General features: G+C 40.8%; 1 protein-coding gene across 1 annotated transcript in view; it reads left to right on the forward strand.

Annotated features, from left to right (window-relative positions):
• LOC109640020 (receptor-type tyrosine-protein phosphatase gamma-like) overlaps positions 1-24,803 on the forward strand; it is a 350,667-nt gene that overhangs the window by 62,982 nt on the left and 262,882 nt on the right. The window contains exon 2 of the mRNA XM_069513834.1: positions 17,916-18,032. Coding sequence (XP_069369935.1) covers positions 17,916-18,032 — 117 coding nt within the window. The remainder of the gene's footprint in view (positions 1-17,915; positions 18,033-24,803) is intronic.

A 24,803-nucleotide genomic window follows, 5' to 3' on the forward strand; every position in this document is an offset into this window, starting at 1 on the left:
GAATGACGCACCCACGCCATGTCCTAAAAAGCCAAGTTTAGTTTGTTTACAGCTTTGACAAATCAAACTGGCAATACTTATACTCAGCACCAGCTAAATATGAGAAGTTGCCACTGAATGTTTTCAACACTGCATTGTCTGTGTTCAGCATCAGAGTTTATTAAACCTGTACAACCCTCCAATTTCATCCTCCATCGCATTTTTGTATGCCATTTCAGTAGACATCGCCCGACCCTGGTCTGCTGCTTTGTACAGTCATCGACTGGATTCCCGTGTAAAAGTTAATTTGTGTCTGTATAACTCAAGATATGCGCTGGAGACACGATGCCTTCACAGTCTGATGGTAACGCGTGTCTTTGCTCACATCCAAAAAGTGCAATCATTCCCCTCCTCCATGCTTCTAGTTCACATTTTTATTTATTTTCCTCTCCCTGACGACAATCCGATTACCCAGGTTGCACGTTATTGTCAGGTGTTAAGAGGGTTTGTTTGTCGTTTGTGCGCAGATAAACACAGGCAAACATATATACCCACGGCAACCAACCAGCCAGCTTTTCAGCTCCCTTTGCCAGCATGGTGTTTGCTTTAAAAGCCTTGTCAGCAGTAGCCAGTTTCCAGCCAGGAAAAGCAGCTTTGTCATTAGCCAGTTGTGGATGACAGGGTTCATATCCAGAGCGGGATACAACCCTCTGTGAGGTGGGGATAGGGTTGGGGAGAGAGAGCAAGACCCCAGAGGAGGCGTTAATCGAATTTCTCACTGTCCAGCACTCAAGCACATCTTCACTGCTGAGAGATTATGCCCCACAAACTCTCATTGCCTGCCAAAAACTCTGTTTATCAGCTCACTGAGGCAATTTCAAGCACACCTTTAAAAGCCCCAGCAGCTGCAGCAGCATACCGTGTTGCATCTTATCCATTCAGGTGTCTTAATCTTGTCAGGTGGCGTGCACCCCAGGTCAGTCAGATCTCATTTGTGTGGCCTCCTTCCTCTTCTGTCATTTTTGTCAGTATAATGTAGGGAGAAGGGAGTGAGAGATGGAATGGAGGTGAGAAACAAAAATGGTGGAAACAGGATTCCCTGAAGAAAGAATATCCAATGTCCAATCCAGCAGACAGAGCAAGAGCAGGGAAAAACAAATAGAGTGCTAGGATTTGACTGATATGTTTGTGTTTGCCACTATTTCAGTCAGTGGTCTTTTGTTAAGGAGTGGATATTGGGGGGTCGGTGTCACCCACTTCTGACAGGATGTATTGATGTTTCTCCATGTTTGTTCCATCAACTGCCACCACACCACAGAACGTAAACGTAACATTGCACTCACCCAAAAAACTTTGAGTGATAAATCCTAGAAAATTGGGGAGTAAACTGTGGTAAAACTGAAGTATGATGCTGTTTTGACAAATCCTTCCAGTCCCACCTCCTCCCTGCACAGACTTAAACCACGTCACTGGACTAGCTCCTTTCCTCACATCACAATGACTCAGGCCACTGGAGGGCGTTGTCATGTGGACAGCTGTCACAGTGGGGCACATGCTAAAACCACTGGTGCTGTCATTCTTCTGCTGAGGAAACTCATTTATGTGCTGGAGCCCACATTTTGGTTCCGTTGAACTTCATTAAAGAGGCTGTGTTTTCCCACTCAGAGAGGCTGAACACATCTTTGTCCTGGACACACATGGGTGACACTGAGCTTTTTTTCCTTAATTTAATTCCGAGTAGACTGAAAAACAATCAGTCAGGATTTCTTGACTTAAATGCAACTAGTTTTTAACATGCATCAACAGCGGCAGGATTTTTTTTTACAATTCACCACAATGACAGGTTGTGGAAGGTGAAAGGACACTGCGGAAGAAAAGTGAGGCTTATTGTGCATTTAGTCCCAGTGTCATAGTCAAATAAATAAACTCATTATATAAGAATGTATTTGTTTACTTATACCAAAAATGCATGATTGTATTAACTTATAAAGATCTGAATTATTGCGTCACATCACCGATTTGCCGTTTTAAATCCTGGCTACTGAACCTATGTTGGTCACTCACTTTCAGTAAATGGATGATGTACTTATTGAGTAGATTTTTTCAAACTTTGAGTTTGCGATCATGTTTTTCCCTTTACACTATAACACATGTCATCAGCCTCATGTGAAGAGACTAGAAACTATGTTTCACAAAAGCCAGTCTGTTAATTAAGGGTTTGTGTGTCTCTGGGGTTATAGGCACATCATTAATGTGGTCACTTTCTTTCTCGTGTTTTCAACTCTTGCCACCATTTTACGCAATAGGTCATTTATTCTTGACAAACCCTTAATAAGCAGCTAGTTAGTCTTGAGGTTAAGTTGCTGATATATAGTATGGATCAAAGTAGACTCCTAATACATTGTCGCAATATGTTGCTACTCTGTCTCAACTGGTAGTATATTAAGACAGTGTATAAGGAGTCTATAGCCTCTTTATTTTGACCCATACTAATTACTAATAACTTAAGGTCATGGCCAACTAGTGGCCTTCTAATGATTTACCAAGAATAAACCAGTTGTTAAGCAAAAATAAGAATGTGTTCAATTTAGACCTAATACATGTATGCAGATGCTTATTACAAACCTTACTAAGCACTAATAGATATCCTTATTAGTTATGTATTAATGACTAATATTGTGTTCCCTAAACTAAAGTGTTACCGGCAATTCTATTCTCCATTGGATTGTATTATGATGCCCCTCTATAAGGCTATGTGGTTCCTGTCTTGATCCATCAAAACAATTCATTTTGTGCAACTGGGAAAAAGTAAGCCACTTAATTTCATATTCGCTCCTACCCTTCAAATGAATGGGTGATAATTGCCGGGTGGAAGGTGTCTCGGCTTGATGCAATATGTGTTAATCCATTCACCATCCCAGATGATGCAAGGACAAAGTAACGTGTGGGGTTTGATCTTCATCTCTTTGTTCAATACTTCAGTGCCCACAACACACACATATACACACACACACACACACACAGACACACACACACACACACACACACACACAGGTGAACACATAATTTGAAAAGTGCTGGTTTGGTAAGTCTCTGCCCTTTTTCTTTCTTTTTAATGCAGGTTTTGTCTCAGTTCTGAGTGTTTTTATCTAGATTTTGATGCACTTTTCTTTCTTTTCCAGTAACTTGTTCACCATCAGTCACTCTTATACCTCTAATGTAATTATATTTTACATTTTGTCCTGGAGCTGTGACCAGACTGTGTCTTTACCACCCTCGTACCACATTTGTTACTTAATTTATTACTTACAAAAGAAACCTTACAAATCTTTCACCTAACCAGCTCCTGTAAGGTTCTCAGTGTGGAGCCCTCCTCAGTTGTCATCACATTAAGATTCCTCTTTATGGTCCCACACACAGCATGCAACATGCAAACATGTGGAAATTTGACCTCTGTATTTAACCCATCCGTGTGAACGGAGCACACACGGAACACAATCCACACAGTGACCACACACGGAACAGTGGGCAGCCATGATGGCTGCCCGGGGAGCAATCGGCAGTGCCCAGGAGGTGAACTGGCACCTCTCCAACTTCCGTCCATGCTGGACTTGAACCGGCCACCCTCCGGTTCCCAAGCCAAGTCGCTATGGACTGAGCTACTGCCTCCCCTTATGGACGTATGGAGACTGTGACGAATGCTAAAAGCTTTCCAGTTGAATAAAGGAAAGACGGTTAGCCTGTGTCACCACAGAGTCGTCATTTCAAACTCTCTCTTGGTTGAGTTTCCCTCAGGTGTTGGAGGAGACCATAACCATGAATAAAAGAGTGAACAACTTACATTTAATCATTTAAAGGACACAAATACAATTCCAATAAATGGACAAACTGAATTTGTAAACAGGCAGATGTTTACTCACTATATCCACTAAGATAAACAAAACATTAGTGTTGTACTCTCTACCATGGTTTTTACATGAGGATTTTCTGAATGAAAAACTCTGATGTATTTAAATGATGATTTTGATGTATTTTAAAATGTTTCAGTGCCAAGGGTGATGCCTTTTTACCTTACATGTTAACCTGAGCCCAGACTCGTAGAGGGGCAGAGTGTTCAGTGTATTTTCTGTAGTTAGAACACAGCTCTGAGCACCTGTACCAATTCCACTTTATTTAGAAGATGGCTGCTCCTATAGAGGTCTTGTATGTGTTGTGCTTTTTAATGAATACTTTAAATTCCTTTTAATTTTCCAATTATCATTTCGCTTTCATCACAACATTTCTGCATGTATCCCTAAATGTATCACTTCTTTCATATACAACCCGTGTCAGCGCCTCGACTGGGCCACAACAAACTAAAAAGAGCCTCGTAGATCAAGTGGGTGTCAAGCAGACATTAGAAACACAAGTACAGGCTGCTCCGAGCACATCGCCCTTTCAAAGGCACACTGATTAGATTTGAAAACCCAACAGTTAGACTTTTAACTCCCAATTAAGCCCCATTTGTACTGAGCAAAGCTTAACTGAGATGTTTGACTTAACAGCGACTACTGAATGGCTGCACAATAATGTTTGCCTAATTAAAGCAGCCACTTAACCACAGGAGCTCGGAAGAGGGAAAAAAACACACAACTACTTCTAATAAGGCACATTCAGTGGTCTGAAAAGCTCGAGCTTTGTGTAACATCCGCCATATTGTCCCTCTCAGCCCAGTGTGCATTAGCTCATGCAGCCTTTATGTGTCTAAATTGCTCCATTGAGAGATTTATTTTCTGAATTGGAAACACCTGTCCAAAGCTGCGAGTACAAGGGACAGACAATGAACACATGGTGCCAGCGCGCCGCTTCCGACCATTTTTGTGCCCAGGGCCAGACACCCACTACCCACGACCCCAACCCCACCACCCAAACATAATGCTCATTTGGCATTATGCTTCAGTTTAAATGCCAACTACCCAGGGCCATAGCTACCATTGAGGACACTGAGGTCACGTCTGTTGTATTTTATCTGGAAATCTTGGGGATTTACCAACCTGAGGGGGGTCTGACCTTTTGTTAGGAGACAAAACTTACAGAAAGTAGTCTATAAACAAAATCTGATGAAATCAGATTGAAAGCATTTTATATTACATTTAGGAGGCCTCATATTTTTCCTGCACATGACCATGTTCTCTTTCACAGAAACTACCACTGATTTCACTTTCCTGAGGAAGAACATGATTTTAATTATAAATTCGCCCTCACATCATCAAGGGATATTGCCTGCCTTTGTTCATCCAGCCTATCCCGCCCACGCTTGATATGGACCCCCCTGAAAAATTATCTGATTTCATCTGAGAAAATCATTTTTTTTTTAAATTAGGTAAAATAAAATACAATGGGTAACATAGATATTTACCAGATAGTGGGCAGGAGGGCAGAGATGTGTTTGAGGGCAATTCCCTGATTATGTGAAGGCTGCAGGTTCAACTTAAACTGGGATGTGAATTTGTTAAGATATACCTTTCTCATTAATCATAATGACACGACACCTCAAAATTACACAAAAATAAAAACTACCATTTGTATCAAAACGTGAACGTGAAACGTGTTACCATTTGCGTGGTTACTTGCATGCAATCTTCACATCACAGAGAGCAGAGCAGTGCTATGGGCCACTTGAGTGTGAGTGTGTGGCCCTGACAACTTATCAGTGCACCAGATGCATTGACATTTTGCACAGACTTCTGCCGGACAATGCAAAGCCTGCAGCACGAGCATGTGTGTGTGTGATATTGAAATGTCATATGAGAAAACGGTGAGTTATTAAGAGAATATGGCCGTTTCAGTGAGAGCATAACAGCAGATGCCTTTTGTCTGCAAAGCGACATCTGTAATGGATTGTTTCATACGCGGTGACCTTCAAGCCTACTTAGAAAAGAGAAGGGAAGAGATGAAGAAGACGTCTCATTTCTCTTTCCTTGCCCCTCATCTTTGGTAAATGCACAAGATGGGCTGGGAGATTTTCTTCTCTCCCTTTTTCATGAGAAGGTGATGGCAACAAAGCACCCCTGCCATCCCACACCAATCAACCAGAACATTACTAAAGATCACCCACAGCTCCCTGCTCTGAATACTTATGTGGAGGACTGGTGCCTTCTGGGTAAAGTTCAGCAGGCCCATGCTGTACTCCATCAGGCTGTCATTTAAGTTGCAGCTGAACCTAGAAGGCTTTTTTCAGGGGCACTCAGCAGAACATCATGTACAGAAAGCAGAGATGGGTGAAGAACATTTCACAGAGTGCACACTACATCATTTACCACCTGTATCAGGCTTCATGAGTCCAACCCCTGTGCTTTAATCATTATTTAAGTCTGTAGATTATTGTATGATTTGGTGATTGATTGAAAATGCTTCTGCACCAGTGACAGCTGTGGCTACAGTTCATCCATCTCTGCGTCCCATTCTGGTGAACGCATCAAAGAAACTCCTCAAGGGATTTCTTCAAATTTGGAACAGAAAATTCACTCAGACCGTCCGGTAAATGGACTCGATTTGGGAGAACAAGAAGTAAAAGGTCAAGCTTGTGATGACCTCAAATGGTCACGGTCATATGCTAATCATGACACAAGGTCAGACAGATGCCTAATATAATCAAATGTGATGACATTTCATGTCCGAAAGGTTATAGGTCAACTTCGCTGTGACATCATAAGTGTTCAAGAACACTTTCCTGGTCATTATTGGTCATTATGGTCGACAACACAACTCATAATCATGACAGAATGCGACCTTATTTCACATTTGGTCAGATATTCTGAATATTTTCCGAGTGAGGACAGAATGTTTCTCACCAGGACCTTTTTCAGTTTAAATTCAGACGCCAGATTTTTTTATGGCCCTCCCATAAAATGATTTGGAACACAAAGTAATCTCACAATGTAAGCAGTTTAGAATTTATGGCTTTTGGCAATGCTGAGAACCATACAAGTAAAAAGATTGAATCCAAACAGGAGTGAGATTTGAAAGAGCTCCATACATTTTCATGTGTTGCCGTGCTGTTTTTTTTCCCAGGCTGTGACTTGCCCTCACACATCCTTGACCGATGGAAATATTGAATTTTGATTTGATCTGAAAGTAGGTTTTAGGTTTTATTTTGATAGAAAACCTGTTTCTTATGTGTTCTTACGTGCTGCAACACTGTTTTCCATTAATCATTGGCCATGGCAGGAAGTGAGACACATTCGTCCTTTTCCCAATGAAAAGTTGAATTGGCAAATGGGATGCTGCAGGCTTACTTGTTCTGGCTGGTATGACCAGTTGTTTGTAGTAGCTAATTGTAGCTTATGTCATCAAACCCACATGTGAGTTTTATTATATGGGTGTAGCATTTTAGTACTTGTGTACTCCAGTTTCAGTCATGTCACGTGATGATTAAGACGCTCATGTACCTTTAATGTGCCTGTAATTGTGCTGTGTGGCCATAGTGGCTGCTGTCTGACAATTGTTATACCTACTGTTACCTACTACATTTTAAGCCTGGCAGTTGTTGGTTGCTAAAGTCCAGTTTTCTCCAGAAAATAGTCATAATGCACAAGAACCATGTATGCAATTGCAAAGGCTTTTACAGACCTGCAATTTTATTCTGTTAGACACTATATTGGGGAAGAAGAAAAAAAAATGCATGCAGCAGATGGTTACACCCACTTGGACCTGATGTGGGACTTATACGACTTTCACTTCACAAGACAGAACGTCCCTTACTGATATCACAGTATGGTCAAAAGAGAAAAAAGGCTGGACATAGTTGGTGATGGAGGTGGGGACTACAGAACAGCTTTCACTGTCTTGTGTACCAGCAGAGGTGTCAGCTTTGTTTCATTGTGTTTAGCCCCCTGGCAGCGTGACCTTGTCTCACTGAACAGTGGCTATTAATTAGCCAAGCATGCATGCATGTGTGTGTGTGTGTTTGTGTGTGTGCTGGGAGGAAGGAGGTGGATGAAGAGGAAGGGAGGAAGGTGCTTTGGAGGCGAGTCGTGTCTGCTGGGACATTTTCGACAACATTAAACAGCTCTTCCGGCTATATGTTGTGGCCACGCTTCCTCTGTCTCCCCTAACCTCCACACACAGCGCTGCCTCCCAGTGTTTCTGCTTCACAGATGATGACATGCCTTGTTGGGCTTCATAGATCCTCTGTGTGTGTGTGTGTGTGTGTGTGTGTGTGTGTGTGCACGCTACCGTCTTTCTCTGCCCTTGGCCGGTGCTCCAGAAAACATGAAGTCATGCTGGGCGGACTCCATGAGCAAGTGATTTTTCTCTGCTTTGCTCTGATCAACGTCCAGCCAGCCAAAAAAAAGCTGCCATCTCTTTCCGCTGCCCCCCCCCCCCATCCCAGCCCCCTCCTCCGACCCTCTCCCCTCCATTCTTCTCCTCACCACATCCTCTCCTTTACTCCATCCCTATAGCCATTGATTATTAAAACCTACCTTTCTCTCTGCTTTTAAAATCCAAACCATGTCTTCATAACCTCAAACTTAACACAATCCTCTTTGTTCATTCCCTTTATTTTAGTTTGTAAGCACCAAGGCATAATGATAGACATGTTACTCCTAGTGTGCTTCTCCCCATTCAAGATTTGAGACCAGAACACAAAATATATATATATATATATATATATATATATATATATATATTTCATTATCCACACAAGAGGAATTCTATGAGATGCAATTGTTGACCCTGTGACCTTGCCTCTGTTTCTTCTGCTGTGAAAGAAATATCCAGATAATGCAATCTGATTGCAAAATGATTTCAGTAAACACATCCACAATAACCACAGAATGAACCTTTTAAAAATATTTTTATCCACCCCAACCAGCTACAACATTAAGTGCTGTTTGCAACCACGCCTGTTTAGAATGGACTGATTGCAGGGCTTCTGTTAATCCTGCGGAGCTGTTCCAGAATAAATCTTCATCATTAGTGAGTTCTCCTCAAAAACAGACCTACAATATACTGTCACGTTTCTATTGTTGCATGCTAGACATTATGTCCCCAACAATGAGTATGCTGTCTATGGTGCAGAGTGAAGTTATTTAGTATTATCATCTTACACTCATTTCCAGGCTTTATACATTGTGATCATCCTGTGTGTCATTGTTTTACAAGAGTATATTCTCCAACTGATAACTCCAAGTCAAACTCCTCTCGGGAGTTTTATCTTATTCCAGATCGTATCCCTCACGCCAACTTTCACTCCATCATCCCCCACACCCTCACACATGGATCCCCCACCCGTCAGTTTTCATTGCCAGGGTATCTGGTCAGCTACCAGCAGGCTGCAGGATGACCATTAACCCCAGCCTGCCTCTCTGCAGTGTGCTGTAGCACAACAGCTGCTGCGACAAAGCAGCACATCCAGAGAGGAGCTCCTCACTCGAGCTGGACTGAAGGCTAGCTTTGCATCACGGTGTGTGTGTGTGTTTGTGTGTGTTTCTGTGTGTGTGTGTGGTTGCGGTCTTGGTGGATGTCCTTCAGCACTAAGAGCATTGGAGGGAGATGTAAAGAATGCTAATGAATTGAAACACCAGAGTAAGGACTGACTTGGCCAGCTCTGGCACACATGCACCATATGGGTTTGTGTTTATGTTCATGTGTGAGTGTGTGCATACGAACACCCTGAGGTCTGTTCTCTCTGAAGTCAAGAGAGGAGAGAGCAAGTGAGAAGTGGGCGTGCCAAGGTTAAGTACAGGAGCACTGTGATGGGCTGTGCATTTTAATTAAGGCTTGAGCAAACACTCTGCAATTCCCCTAAATGGCCTCCTGTGATGGATGACAGGAACCAGTGTTGTCTATTTTTCTCCTCAAGAGGAACTTTTGTGCAAGCGGCAGTATGTTTGGAAACAAAAAGCCGGGCAAGCTAAAGTCCCAGCACCTTTAAGTTTATTGACTTCTGGCACTGCACACCAACACAGTGTTAGAGAGAAAATGAGTTACCTTGGTACACATCTCCAGTGCATCTGGTATGCTCTCTCTCTCTCTCTCTCGCTCTCTCTCTCTGTGTTTGCACTGCATGTCAATAACAGGAATCTATCCACCCGAACCAATGTGCACCTGCACAGGCAAGACAGATTTCAGCGGTATCGCTGTAAACCCACTGTAGCAGTCGATCCATCTCCACAAGCTTTGTTCAAAGAGACAGAGTGTTTTCAGAGTTACTCATGAAGACGTTCAAAACGTTACAAATATCACATTAGTCAGGCTGAACTTCTGATCTGCATGTGCAACTATAAAAAATGACATTGTAGTATTGAAAACTTCACTCAGGTGGTGTTTTGAAATCACTAAACATGTCATTCACTGTTCCCTCTATGGTTGACTCTGTAGTGAGCTGGAAATATATTTAAATTCACACAAAAACATTTACAAAGACACATGATTTAGTTCTGGAATGTTTTGACAAATACTGGAACATTCACACATTATTCCAACACACAATATAAACATAATGACCACTTTTTTCTTTTCATTGAAGGAATTTCTTACAATTTACCCATTCAAATTAGTGACTGTGTTCAGTATGCAACACAACAGCCCAATGTAACTGCCTTATCTCTGGTGCATTGACGAGTAAGCAACATTTTAATGTCGTAGCTGTTTAGGTCGAGCTACATTATATTCAATACACTGCTCAAATGATGTGTTTGTACAATCTGCACGTAATCGTAAAATTTAGTGAAAAAAAAAAGTGCAATATGTCTGTGAACTGATTAGAGTAGAAGAAGCATTTTTGTTGTTAAAGATCATTGATTTTCTTTTTTTTTTCGCTGAGCAGATGGCTTGAGGGAAAGAAAAATCCATGTCACATCTTTCTTTCTCTCTGCCTTTATAAGGGCATTTTCCTTTAAAGTGGGTACACTTAAACACTATAGTGCCATAAACCGCTGGGCAACAGCTGAGTCTGACCGGTCTCTCCTTGACAACATGTGGGACTTGTAGTGGGAGCAATAACCTCACAACCTGCTCACTGCACTGGGAAGCTGCACACCTCAACAAGCCTCTGTGGCGATGTTAGAGGAAGAACAATTTAATATGTCTGATGAAGGAAAAGGAAACGTGTGTGTGTGTGTGTGTTAGGGCTGGATTAGTAACCTCAATATATTTATACGATTCACTGTACAGTGTTCATTAGGGTGGAGTATTAAAAAGGGTTGGATACTGAAAGTTGTTTTGGAAATATTGGGTAATAAATCGTGTTTGGTTGTTTTTAATCTTCTAATAAATGTAATTTTATCAGACATAACTTGTATTCCTTTTCTTCAAAATCTTTAAGTTAAAAAAATCAACATGTTGACAACGATTCAGTCATTGTGTCCATTAAAATATTATATATGATTTCATATTAGTATAATCGTTACATCAGGACTGAATATTTCGTATTGTAATTATAGACTGGTACTCAGCTCTTTGTGTGAGTGTGTCAGTGACCGTTCAAAACAAACTGCTGCAAACCTCGATCAGCCTCTGTATGGCATTTTACCAAGACAATAGTTCATACATTTTTGTTGTGTATTTTCTCTCTCACTGCACAGTGGTGATGCATATGAGCTTTGAGTGACAGGGGGTTCAGTGTGAGAGGGTAGAGATGCAGAGGCAGTGGAGGACAAAAACTGAGGGATGGATGGAAAAGCAAGATAAGAAAAACAAAGTTTGCCAGAGGGTCTTTGCAAAACCTCCAGGTCCTTTCAGTTTGCAGATAAAAAACAATCAAATCTAATGAGATAAATGTTGATTAGCTCGGTCATGTGTATACCCTTTTGTTAAAGTAAGAAAATATGCGTGTCCTACCAAAAAACATATGTTCATGGCCCCAGGTGTTTCTTAAAACAATATGAGCTGCAAACATGTGATATCAAGGGTTAAAATCTGAATGTTATTATGATGACATCAATCCCTGAGCAGCTGACAATGCTGCAAAGGTAAACAGGTGAGCCAGCCTTGTATTGTTGACAGATATTAAAACTGACAGTGAAAATCTCCCCTCCAGTTCCATTTTCTCACTCAGACTCATCTAGGCTTCAGATTTAGTTTTTTCTCATTACAAAGTATTCCCGACGCTTTGCCGAGAGATCCCTTTGACACGATAATCTCAATAATACCCACTAGAGAGTCTTGTGCCATTATTTGTTAGAGATTAGAAAGAGGAACATCTGTGACGTTTGTCATGTGAACGATGCAACGATCCAAATTTCTTAATCAGCTAGGATTGTAAAACAGTGGCTGTCCTAATCTTCTGACAGCAGAGACCTTGTAGTCACCACGTTTGAACTCCCTGTTATAATACTCTGCAGGAGTCATTTTGCCCATCATAGTGGCCTCAGGTTCCCTTGTTTGTAAAGAGAGCTCAGAAATTTCAGATTGCAACAGTGTGAACATTCTGAACATCGAGCCTTGAGGACTCTCCCCCATTCTTCTTCTCGTCATTTTGCCAGCCCTTGTTCAGCCTCTATGTATAATAGCAGCTCAATGCCAGTACTGTAAATATTCACACTCATGCTGTACATGAAGCAGTGTGGAGAACATTGTATTTGACACCGTCACAGCTTCCTTCCTTCCCTCCCCCACAATCTATTTCATTATCCCCCCCACCCCAACAGTAGGCCTCTGTTCATCTCTTCTCCTCTCATCTGCTGCTGACTGGTTGCCATGCGGCATCCTGCCGATCAGTGACCCGGTAACTGTTGCTAGGGGAGATTTGTAATTTTTATCATTCATGCTTAATTCCCCTCCGATTTATACACTCTCTTCACTCCATATTCCCCTTCTTCAGGCATCTCCTTCAGCCTCCTTAAGTCCATTGCTCTGCTCTTAGACCCATCATATTCTCCTCTTCTCATCTGTCATTCCTCTCCTTCCTCATCTCCTTCAGTGTCCTTCACCTCTGCTTTCAATCTGCCCACCACCTCTTGCTGTCACTGACTTAAACATTGTTGTTCTTGTGGTAGGATCCCATAGGAGAGCTCCCCCCTCCCTGAGATAGATTCTGTCCACTCGCCTTAATGGGGCGTTGGCTCAGGATAAATAAAGCCTGCTAAATAGCTGGACACGTCCGAATGGCCACGACCAAGATTAGATTGAGATGGAAGGTTGGAGAGGGGGTTAGGGGTTCCCTGGGGTTCTGAGTGGAATAAAAACAGAATGAAGGTAAAGAGAAGGACAAATGGATATATTGCAATGTGAATAAATACATAAAATAGAAAATAATCCACCTTACATCATTTTCGTCAAGATGACAAAATGATATATCAAGCAAAACAAAGGAACTTAAGAAATAAAACAATTCTTGGAGGTAAAGTCTTGAGTTAAGGATTGGACTCTATAGGCAGAACACAGCAACGAGGCATGGTTTGAGTTCCAGTAGGTCAGACTCTCCATCTACTCCAGTTTCCAGTTTAGAAAATGTGCTGACAAAGAGGCAAGCAGGTGTCCAAACATGAACATGTGGCATTGGCGGCTGGCTCAGAGTGACAGGCATGGCAGGGCAGATAGATGATCCTGAGCACAAAAACAGAGGTTAACGTTCAGGTAGAGAGGCAAGTCACATATCTTCAGGACACAACAAAGGCAGAGAGGACATCCAAAGCTTTTTTTTTTTTTTACCACAAAGGTAAACAATGAATTTGCAGAGGAGAACCGGTCCTTACACAGGTGATGATGCTCAGGTATGGAGGAGGATCGGCGAGAGAACAGGAACCTCGAACCCGTGATCAGCTAGCAGCACACAGCCAGGATCGGAAACCAAATAAGGACACGCAAACACAACAGGAAACTAGGAATCGGAAACAAAACCACAAAGTGCTGAGTCTTTAATCCTAACAATCATTTACCAGCGACAAGTGAACCAGACTTTTTATAATATCAGAGATGATGAGATTTGATACAAAAACTTCATGATTGGGTTTCGAAAAAGATTTTTGGCTGAAAATAATAACTTCCTAAAGGTTAGAAGATCTCATAACTGTCATTATTATTATGGGTCGCCTGGAATAAAAAATAAAAAATAAGCTGCTTGCACAGACTTGGAGGACTGTATTGTATAAGAGGCGTTCATCAAATATCAGCTAAGTGCACTGTGTGTTGACATTTTTCCAACATGGGAGACACTTCACACGCTGGATGTGCACTTATGTGCCCAAGATCACCAGTGTATAAGAGACAACACTTGCTCACATGGTAATGTAACTGTTTATGCTGCTGCAGAGCAATTGCAGAAAGCCTTTGCTAACATGACATGAGTGAAGGACAACACACTTAGAGGCTTTAGAGAGGTCAAGTGAGGGGGTGGGCGGGGTGGAGATGGGTACGTGTGCATGTGTGTGAGTGCACTGGGGGGGGGAGGGTCACTAAAGGCAAGAGCAAAAGACAAATTGATGCAAAGCCACCAAGTGAAAGACAAGAAAAAAGGGAGGCAGCGACAGAAGAACATCCATTCGGCAAGGAAGGGGGGGTGGGGGTTGGGTGGGTCCGTGCATAATTACATTTTCTGTTCTGAGCAGTATTGGGAATCAATAATGTAATTCATAGAAAAGCCATACAACTGGCTGCCATTGGCATTTGTATACATGAGCCATGCTTACATCCCAAAGAGTTAAAACAAGAAGGGGGTGGGGGGCTGTGTTGTCTGTCATTGAAACTAAGGTTCATCCTTTGTTCATCCTGAGCCTTTATATCTTCCACACATTGCTTCACAAAATGCCAGAAAGTTAGTTTTTCCATGTGATTGATATCTATTTTCAGGTCAAGGCTACATCCACAGGTATCCACACTCTATTAGTAGATGCAACATGTGCCAAAACAGAGACTTTTCAAAAAGAGACGATGGCATATACTGTACATGTTTCCTGATTAGAACTTATAAATCTACTCCTTCTTTTCTCCAGTTGCAGAGTACAGAATTTGTGTATTGTTAACACCAGTGCACACACACACCCAGCGTAAGTGAATGGTCATGTGAAATGCATTTTCAGGTGCGTTAGTGTGGGTAGAGAATATGTCTGATGTCTAGCTAAAATGTTTGCCTGGATCTCAGTTTTGTTAATTTATGAAACAAGGATAGTGTGGATGTAGCCTGAGACTGCTCGGCCTAGCCCCACTGTTGCTCAGATATCAAATCACAAAACACCTCCTGGTGGTCACATCATCACAGCTGGATATTGTGGGGTCAGATGTGAAATGGCAGTTCCACCTCCTGATGCTGCCTCTGTCTATTTATAGAGGGCTGAGGGAAGACTCCCCGCTGAAACCCAACAGCACATATCCCAGCAAGAGAACACATTTGATTGTGAAAAAGTGTAACTCGAACACTTCCCCACCAAGTTGACCCATTTAGACAACTTGAATCTAACCTTGAAACTGAGAGAATGCATTAAACCACTGAGTCTTTAGAGTTGTAACATTATTAAAGTCGCAACATTTTTAAATGGATAAATGGCACAATTGACAGTAGCTAACTTTGATGGATAATAGTGTCAACATATTAGTATTCCTTCAAGAGTGGATACCATTCAAATCCAAGTTGGGTCATAATCCCCAAAAAACCTTGTCAGGCAAGTTTTCAGCTACTTTAACTTACTTACTTTCCAGCAATGTCACTGGATTAAAAATGTTTTAGAATTTGCTGCCGCTGTTGGAAGAGATGAAAAAGTGCTTGCACGCTGGTTATTATTCAAACTGGTTCATATATGGTTGAGATATTAGCATTTTTTGAGGTCTAGTATAGGTCTAATATACCCATTATTCTAGCAGCAGTTTAATCATTCAATTTCACTGAGTCACAGTGCATACCAGAGTCAGAGGGTACAGAAGCAGTTACAAAGTGATGCACTACACTAACACAACAACGACAACATGATGCAACTTTACGGAATATAAGTCACATTATTGTACAGGTAAAATTGATCAGTTCTTGGTGTTGACGGCTGCAGTGTGATCAGGCTACTCTAATGGACTGAGTTTCATTCTAAACGTTAGACTCCGAGTCTCATACTGTAACTATTATACTGCCAATGTCATCATCAGCAGCCACATACTGAGTATACAATGCACACAATGCATTGTAAGAATATAAGCATGTTTGATTCCTCATGCCAATGACTCAAAGTAAAATGTTTTAAAAAATTTAAATAACGAAAAATCTAGAAATGTATTTTTGCTGAAGCTTGTAAGAAGTGCCGTCAATGGAAAGTTAAAGGTGGCCTTCAACAAGTCTAAAAGACACTTCGCTGTTTTTCTTTCAATACGATTTTTGTCCTGTGGAAGATCCTTTAAAGGCCAAATCGCAGAGCAAGTGGAGTCATTAAGAGAGTAGCTGTCAGAAATACTGTCCTCCACTGTAGAGAAGCCAAGTGTTCCATCTCTGCCTTTTCTGTAGTGGGGATCAAGAAGGTCTCTAACCCAGAGAGTTTGAGTTTCACACATGAATCTAGCAGAGGGATTCTTGATTTTCCATTTGAACATTCTACTCTCCATTGAAATGCACGATGAATGTTGCCCGGCTGTGATATGCCTGACTATGGGAGGGGATTTCATGTTTTCACAAATTGTGAACCTTTAACAGACATTAACAAGCATCTGACTGGTCTATGCATCATGTTCGTACAGATTTTTTTTTTTTTTTTGTGGGTGCAACCTTGACTGTTGCCATAAGCATCTTTTTATTTTGGAGTACTTTTGTACACAATAGAGTCCATAAGGAAACATCTGGTTCCAGCTTTTATTGCATCTTCTTGAACCACATCCCCTCAGGGCAGGAATGAGCTCAAACGCAACAGCTCTTGATAATTTGCATGTCTGTGAAGCTGCACAACTAGAATACAAAATACCCCCAAAGGAAAAAATGCATCAAAACTCAAGGACAGAAAGATAAACTAGTATAGTTGAATTGTCAAAATGGACAAAGGGAAATTTTGCAATATTGAGGATTATGTCAACATGGTATAAACTGATTTGAAAGAGGGCACTGTCAGACCATGGCCAGATTATCCCTGTAGGGCCCCATGGTGCACATGTTCTGTTGGGCCCCTGTTGACCACTCATTTCCATCCTCTGTGAACCGTGCATACATCCTTTGAACATATCCCCGGCTCTCACAATAGACTGTAGATGCCAACATCATTTTACTCGACCCAGAAATGTTCTGGCACTCCTGTGCACAAATCATACAAACTGGCCCCAGGTTTTCTAATCAACAAAGGTTTAGAGACAGGCCCGCTATTAGAAGCAACCAAATAATAGCTTAAATGCTGGACTAACCTTTGTTTGTATAAGTGGTGCAGATGTCATAGAAGTTTGCATTTAATCAAATTACAAAAAACAACAGAGATGCAGTGAACCTGAGGCATTTTGGGCATCTAAAAGTCTAGGGTCTTGTTGGTATTGATCATTGCACTGTGAATGCTCACATCAATGCATATGAAACCACTTTATCATGTATAATCTTTATATGCCTTAGGTTGTGTATATAAACATTTATACATATATATATATATATATATATATATATATATATATATATTTATTTTTTTCTTCTTTTTTTTAAATAGATGAGAAACAGAGAAGATCCTTGGCCAAAGCTGTCATTTCTCTATTGACTGTATCATGTTTTTTAGACTATTTTGCAAGAACTGGAGCTGGGGTCTGAGGTTGTCCTTAAATGTTCGCAAGGTAGCTTGGTCTTTTTCCGAGACAGTTGAGTTTCACAGAGTTGTTGTTCTTTGTTGTTGACCTTTCTTCCTGCTGTGTCTGTTATTATGAGGCAGCTGGCGTGGTAAGGCAGCTAAGCACACAGTTGGCTGTCATCCTGGCCGGCAGATATCCAGCCCAGGCTCTAAAGTGCTGTTGAAGCTCTGCTGCTGTTTATACTAATCCGCCTGTCCCCATGTTCTTTTGCCCCCCTGCAGCACTGACAGGAAGCCAAGCCGAGTCCCAAGCCCCTGTCCTCGGCCTTCGCAGAGCCACAGCCGATGGGACGCGACTCCGGAGAGCTGCCACAGAGGAGACCTACTGGGCCTACTCAGGTGTGTGTCTGTGTGTTTGTACTTTCTTTCACTGGGATAACCAATATGAGACATTCCAGTGAGGAAACTGCGATGAGTCTGTGGTTGTTCCACATGGTTTGGGATATTTGGAAAGCCTATAAAAAGCTGAGCTACTGAAAGCACTTAATGCCTCATACACACTAGTAGTTAGGTAGCAGGTGAATGAAGCAGGGCGTCAAATATTTTGGGAATGATTCTTGTGTAGTTGTACTTACATCCAACCGTTGGGAAGCTTCAGATGTGTTGGTTAAAAACCTCATGTGAAACTTATGTGAAACTTGTGAAAATATAAATATAAATATCTGCATGGAGTGCATTTTAGTCAAGAGACAATGATCAGTTCTGTGAACACAAAAGCCATACCAATATTTACATACTATTGTGAATAAGTCAGTCATATGCTCAAACACAGTCATCTAATGGGAGCAAAGATTTTGGGGCCATGTTAGAATTTGCTGTCATGTGGGATTTAAAGGGATAGTTCACTGAACAATTCACTCATAATCTACTCACCACTATGCCAATGGAGGGGTGGGTGAAGAGTTTGAGTCCACAAAACACTTCTGGAGTCTCAACAGAAAAAACATAATATGCCTCCATACTGCTCGTGTGGTGTCATCAAGTGTCAGCAAGCCCCAACATTCATATTTGACTCGAATCAAGGTCATTTACACCATGTTTTGAGCCTGATATCTTTGAGGTGCATCACAGACCCGCTTTGTCCTCAAGCTTAGCCACTTCCTGCGGACTTTTAGATTTAAAACATGGTGTAGTGACCTTATTTCAAGTCGAATATGAATGTCAGGGCTTGGGGACACTTGATGACACCACACAAGCAGTTTAGAGGCATGTTATGTTGTTTCTGTTGTTTTATTACATCTGAGGTCACTTCAATTATATTGGATTCTGCTTCAACAAAGTTGTTCTCCTAAAGGATTTTGTGGACCCAAAAACTTCACCCACCTCTTCGCCACCTAGTTTGCAGGTTGTTAATTTTATTTGATTTTTTTGAATCTCTTGGAAACATCTGCAGGGGTATCTTACTGTGACAGCTGGAACAGAGAACAGAGGAGTAGAACTCATCAGCCATCTCATGATGCTGGACATACCCCCCGCTACGATTAATGACTCAACCATCACTGAATACTGGCTTTCATATTAGAACATGCAGCATTGTGCTTTACAGTATGTTTAGCGTCAGATGTTAGAGATTTAAGCAATTGGCCAAGCTTCAAAACTACAGTGTAGGGGCTAGTTGTGTGATTTAGGGCATGCTGTGTGTGGGTGTGTGCTTTAGAGTGAAAGCAATTATGTGCCACTGTCACTGCAATATGTTTGCCTTCCTCTCTCTCTCTCTCTCTCCCTGTCTCTCTCTTTCGTTCTCTCTCTCAACCACTTTCCTCCTCATCTCTCCTTGGTCGGAACTCCTCTGGCCCGGAGGCGTCTCCAGGCCTTTTTTTTTTATTTTACCAGTGCTTCAGAAGAGGAAAAAAGCCACTTCCACTGTCCCTTTGGAGGCTTTAGTTTTTCAGAGAGGCAGCATTAATCTTTCACCATGCAAGCGACGCGAGCCTCAGGCCACAAATGATCTTTTAGTTTATTTATTTCAATATTTCCGCTTGCTTGTCTAACCCTAATTGGTCGACCCGTCGTGCCTGCAATAGTGCAGGAGCATGTGGGTAAAAACTAAAGAAAAAACAAAGAATGGAGCCAGTGACAGTTTCACTTAGTGTTGCTGCTGCTGCTGCTGATGGTAAAACCTACCGATGCTCCCCTGTTGTCCCCCACGATCGTGTTTGGTCGCAGCTCTTACATAAGACGCTGATGTAACAGTGGGCAGGATCCAGGCAAGAGAGGAAGACAATAGAGAGGCAGCGGGCTGAAATACTGGTGGATATTTTATTTTTTATGTCAAAGAAAAACCCACAGAAAGTACAGAGTAATGGGAAATAGCGGTTTTTATAAAACCTGCGACTTAAAGGCTAATGTTATGTAAAGACTGAACACATGTCTGAATCCTCAGTTGAACCTAGACTAAACAGTTGAAAACACCCAGACACCACCCAGTGCAGTGCTGAAATTACAAGATGATCAGTCGATCAATAGGAAATGATTGGCAACAGTTTTGATGAACAAACATCACACACAATAGAAACGAAACCATTAAAAGTAAAAAGTAAACAAGTTCTGGAAACTACATGCGAACCAGAAATTTGATGGCAAACCATTCCCCGCATATCTCTGCCTGTCACTGATGCTAGGTTTCTCAGTGAGCTCCTCTACACAACAATAACAATGACATACGGCAGCTTTGAGGTCTAAAGGTTCGATTTTGTTCCTCTACAAGATGAGGACCACAAGATGTAGGATAAGGGTCTTCATCATAGATGTTGTTGGACTTCATTGGTGCAAACTGTGCACTAATTTGTAATGAATCAAGTTATATATACAGTAATAATATAAACTTATCTCTTGGGTAGTTGTTCACTTTGCTCAGTCTGTATTCCAACCTTTATTGTCAGAACATTTCAGGCACTAGGATGTGGAATTTGACCTTAATCATTGGTGATCTGGCTTCTTCTTTCCTTCTACAGCCTTTAAATAGAATTACACTTCAGTGGATTTTGGTTCTGACTAAAACCCATTTCAATGTATGATTTGGATTTTACATTGCTATACTCCACACTCTCCTTCATTATAGATATTTTTCAGTGGTATCACACAAACTCTCCCTCTCTCTCCACAATCTTACCCTCTTGTGCTCTCGCCTGTGATTCTCCTCTCCAAAGTTTCCTAAACTTCTGTCTGTCCTAATTAGCTTGTTCTAATCGTGTCCTCCAGAGGTCTGACAAAGTCTAATCGGGACCTCAGTGGGCTATGGCTGTTCTGCCCTCTGTCTGATCAGAATGGCAGATTAAAACCAGGCACAGTGCTGACAAATCAAGCGTTATCTGGAAACGGCCTTATACGGGGACAAAGAGACAAAAAAAGACACATTCTCACACAGTCACTGCTGCAGAATCACAATGAATGTGTACTGTACTGTACTGTACTTAGTCCAAGGAACAACTTATGACATTTTCAGTTTTAAGAAAATAATCTTGGGGAATATGTTATGAAATGACAGCAAATTCTATTATAAACTACAATTACTTAACTGTTCTGTCAAATACAATCATTTAATTCAAGGTTAAATCAGATAATGCAGTTAGAAATATGTCCAGTAGTTTTTCTTAAAAATTATGAAGGATTTAGCAGTTCAAGGTTACACTTTCATGACACTTTTTAATGTTGTATTCTGGATGAAGTGTGAAGGCCCAAACTGAGCAAAGTGTATTAAGACTCATGTACACTCCATCTTCCTTCCTTACTATCAATTACCAGTACTTTAGAGGTAACTGAAAAACAACTCTAACAATAGCATAATAATGACATTAATCATTATTTCATAATGAAATCATGCGTGGCATGCCTCTTTACTACTTACTGCAACAATGACATTCTTGACAAGTGACAACAACAGACTTAATAATAATGGTAATACTGACTTTAGAGCAAACAGCGAACGGTGACGTGTGTACTTATACTTCATGTAGGGTTTATCTTCTATGTGCCATTGTGACCATTTAATGTTAGAAACTTCAGGCGCAGTCTTTTTTAAAAACTAAAATGAATACATTTAAAGATGCAGTTTTGTCATATAGTAATTATAATACTAATGAAGATTTATCGGTGCATCTCGTCTGTCATTTCGTAATTATTAATATAGAATGATGGCACAATCAAGTGACATTGTAATCAGAGGATTCAAAAATTATTATTGAATGACTATAACTTTGATCATATTTACTGCCAGTCATTATGAGGATAAGTCTCCAAGTTTTACTGCTGCTATTAACCCCATTGAAGCTCCATTGGCCAAGCTTTTTCTTAAGACATGCAATATAAACCATATAATATATTATGCAACCCTTACCATGATATATGTTTCCCATTCCACATAACTACAAGAGCTTTGCCATATAGTTTTAAGAGGCCATCTCTTGTAATGGGCTCACTGTGTCACTCTCAGGTCAAATTGATTGCTCTTCCTGTCTGTGAATGCTTGTTTTCAAATACCCTTATTTTTTTATTGTATTATATATTTTTAATTTTGGCAACCAATTTGTGAGCCATATGTTGGCTGTCTTATACTGTGTATCCACACACACACACACACACACACACACCTAGTCCCCTGATTGGAAATTCATTTTCAGATCGGCACAATGTCAAGGCTCGCTATCGAGGAGAGGCAAAACTAATTTGCATGCTCCTTTTCAAGCTGTTTTACCATTCAGCACCAGTCACCACCAGAAATCTCAGGCCTTTGTGCTGCAGCCTTGAAGTGGGTAAATGAAGATGGAAGCTGAGGATATGTTGTACACTTATTTCACTCTAGGGAAAGCAATTTTATTAGCCTGATAGTAAGTAGTCTTGTCTTTCTATTATTTCAATCTGGAACTTTAAATACTTATGTATGAGAGCATTAAATTAAAAAGATATCGTCAGAGCAAACTTACAACACTAACATTTTCTGAAGCACTTGTCACATCCAGATATATTTTCATCTAGCTTATACTTAGCTTCTTTATTAAAGTGTTTTTACATGATAAAAATCTATGACATAGTTATTTGAACTTTAGGACACCGTTGAACTTTTTGTGTTAAGCAGCAAATACATTTTAATGGATTTTAAATATTTGTGTGGGAGAGCTTCGGCATGGGCCTGAGTGCCACAGACAAGTTAGGGAAAACAGAGCGGGGCTACATCCATAGAATGTCTTTTCACTGCGCAACAGCTGTTTGTAAAGAAAACAGGGTCAGCAATGCTTGTTATTAATAATCCAATTTGTGCTCTACACTGGTAGCCAGGGCGAATGGCGGTTTTTTTTCTTCCAGAAGAGGGTCATGTGATGGATTCCTGACAAATCCAAGAAGATTAAGTCGTGAACAAAAAAGATCTTACCAGCAAGCGGTTGTGCCTACGTCATTGTTTCCAATTATCTTTGTTTCTGCCTGTTCAGACCAAAACAGAGCCAGCAGTGTTTTCAAGTAGTCTTGTAGACGCCAGGCTTATCTGTTACAGACTTGATGCATTTTCAAATTAAACGTAGTGAACGAAAATAGAATGTGGATGTAGACTGTGAATCTGTGAATCAAGACATTGAAAAGTCTGTATAAATACAGAACATGTACTGTGACAGCAGGAACATGATCAGCCATTGTTGGTCAGAAATAGCACCAGTGCTGCTACTAAAACCATGTTCACACTTTAATTGGTCCTGGTGTTAAAGAAACAAGGTAAAAGATCCCGCAGCGGATTTAGATGTTCATCTGACTCTGGATGAGAGGACAGACAAGATCATTTCCCCAAAGGTTTTTTTTAACACCCCCCTTATATAAATAACAAACCACTGTACTATTCCTGCCACGGTCTCTTTCGACACTTGCTGACAAAAAGCAGAACGACTGCTGCTGATGCTGTAACAGAGAGGGAGCATGCAGTATGGCAATAGCATTAGAGCATTCTTTTTTCTCTGAGGGGACTGTCTAGCTTTAGAGGACAGCTAGAATGTTGAGTTTTTTAAAAAAAAGAAGTGATGATGTGAGATGCTGTTTTATCTGTGAGATTTGGCAGCTATTAAAAATAAAAGTATTCTCAGTCGTCACCTTTGTCAATTGTTTCCCCGTTTTATCTCAACCTTTTTCTGTCACTTAAACATTTTTTTGTTGCTGTTACTGTTTTACACTTCACTGAATAAGAAATGATTTTCTTTGCTGGGGTTCTTACTGTCAACACCTACAGCTAGACCCGTAGCAAAATGATTCACTGTATTTGTTTTATCACGATGCTTTATGCTTTGAATAAAGACCAAAGTTTGAGGAGGAAAAAATATTTCTGTCCCACAACTGGATGACTCAGCTCTTTCCTCTGAAGTGCCGCTAAATCCCCATCGACTCTGGGGCACAGTTCTGCAGCTAAGAATGACCCCTGACCTCTGTCTCTGCAGAAGGGGTCAACAGAAAACACCAACCTCCCCACAGAGATCTATACAGAATCTCAGTAAATAAGAATCTCACGTCCTGGCTCCGATAAATGCTCTTATCTACAAATATACATCTGCAGTTCCCGCTAATGCCAAACACAAAGAATAGAATCAAGTGATATATCTCTCTACAGTAAGTAAGTAAATTCTGTGTGTGAACAGTGAAAGATTTGTATGGGACCAGGGTCCTTGTAAGGATACTGATACATGCAGCACATATATTTGCAATAACATGAAGTACACACCCATGCAGACTAAAGATAAGACTTTCTTCGAGCCTGCTTTAAATTAAAACAATTATCAACAGTTTTATATGTTCTTATGACATTTGCAAATACAATTTATTTAAATTGCCCTTGTGTTGGTCATCTAGAGGTTTATAGTTCTAATTTGGAGTCTAGTAGAATGGGTTTACATGCTGTCATGTTAAAAAAAAAAAAAACGTACTCCGTCTGCTCTTATTGGTCAGCAGGCCCACTGGTCATAGTGTTAATCCTAGTTGATCAAATACCAAGTAAGTCACACATGCTTGTTTTTGATGGATTGGGTTAAACCCAACTCACTATCAGAATAAAAACATAAAAATAAAAGTACAGATAATAAAATCAAGAGTCATCACATGATAAATGATAAAGGCTTTTTATAGAAATGTGTCTTAAGA

The sequence above is a fragment of the Paralichthys olivaceus genome, chromosome 2 (genome assembly GCF_024713975.1).
Source record: "Paralichthys olivaceus isolate ysfri-2021 chromosome 2, ASM2471397v2, whole genome shotgun sequence".
In the NCBI taxonomy this organism is placed as follows: Eukaryota; Metazoa; Chordata; class Actinopteri; order Pleuronectiformes; family Paralichthyidae; genus Paralichthys; species Paralichthys olivaceus.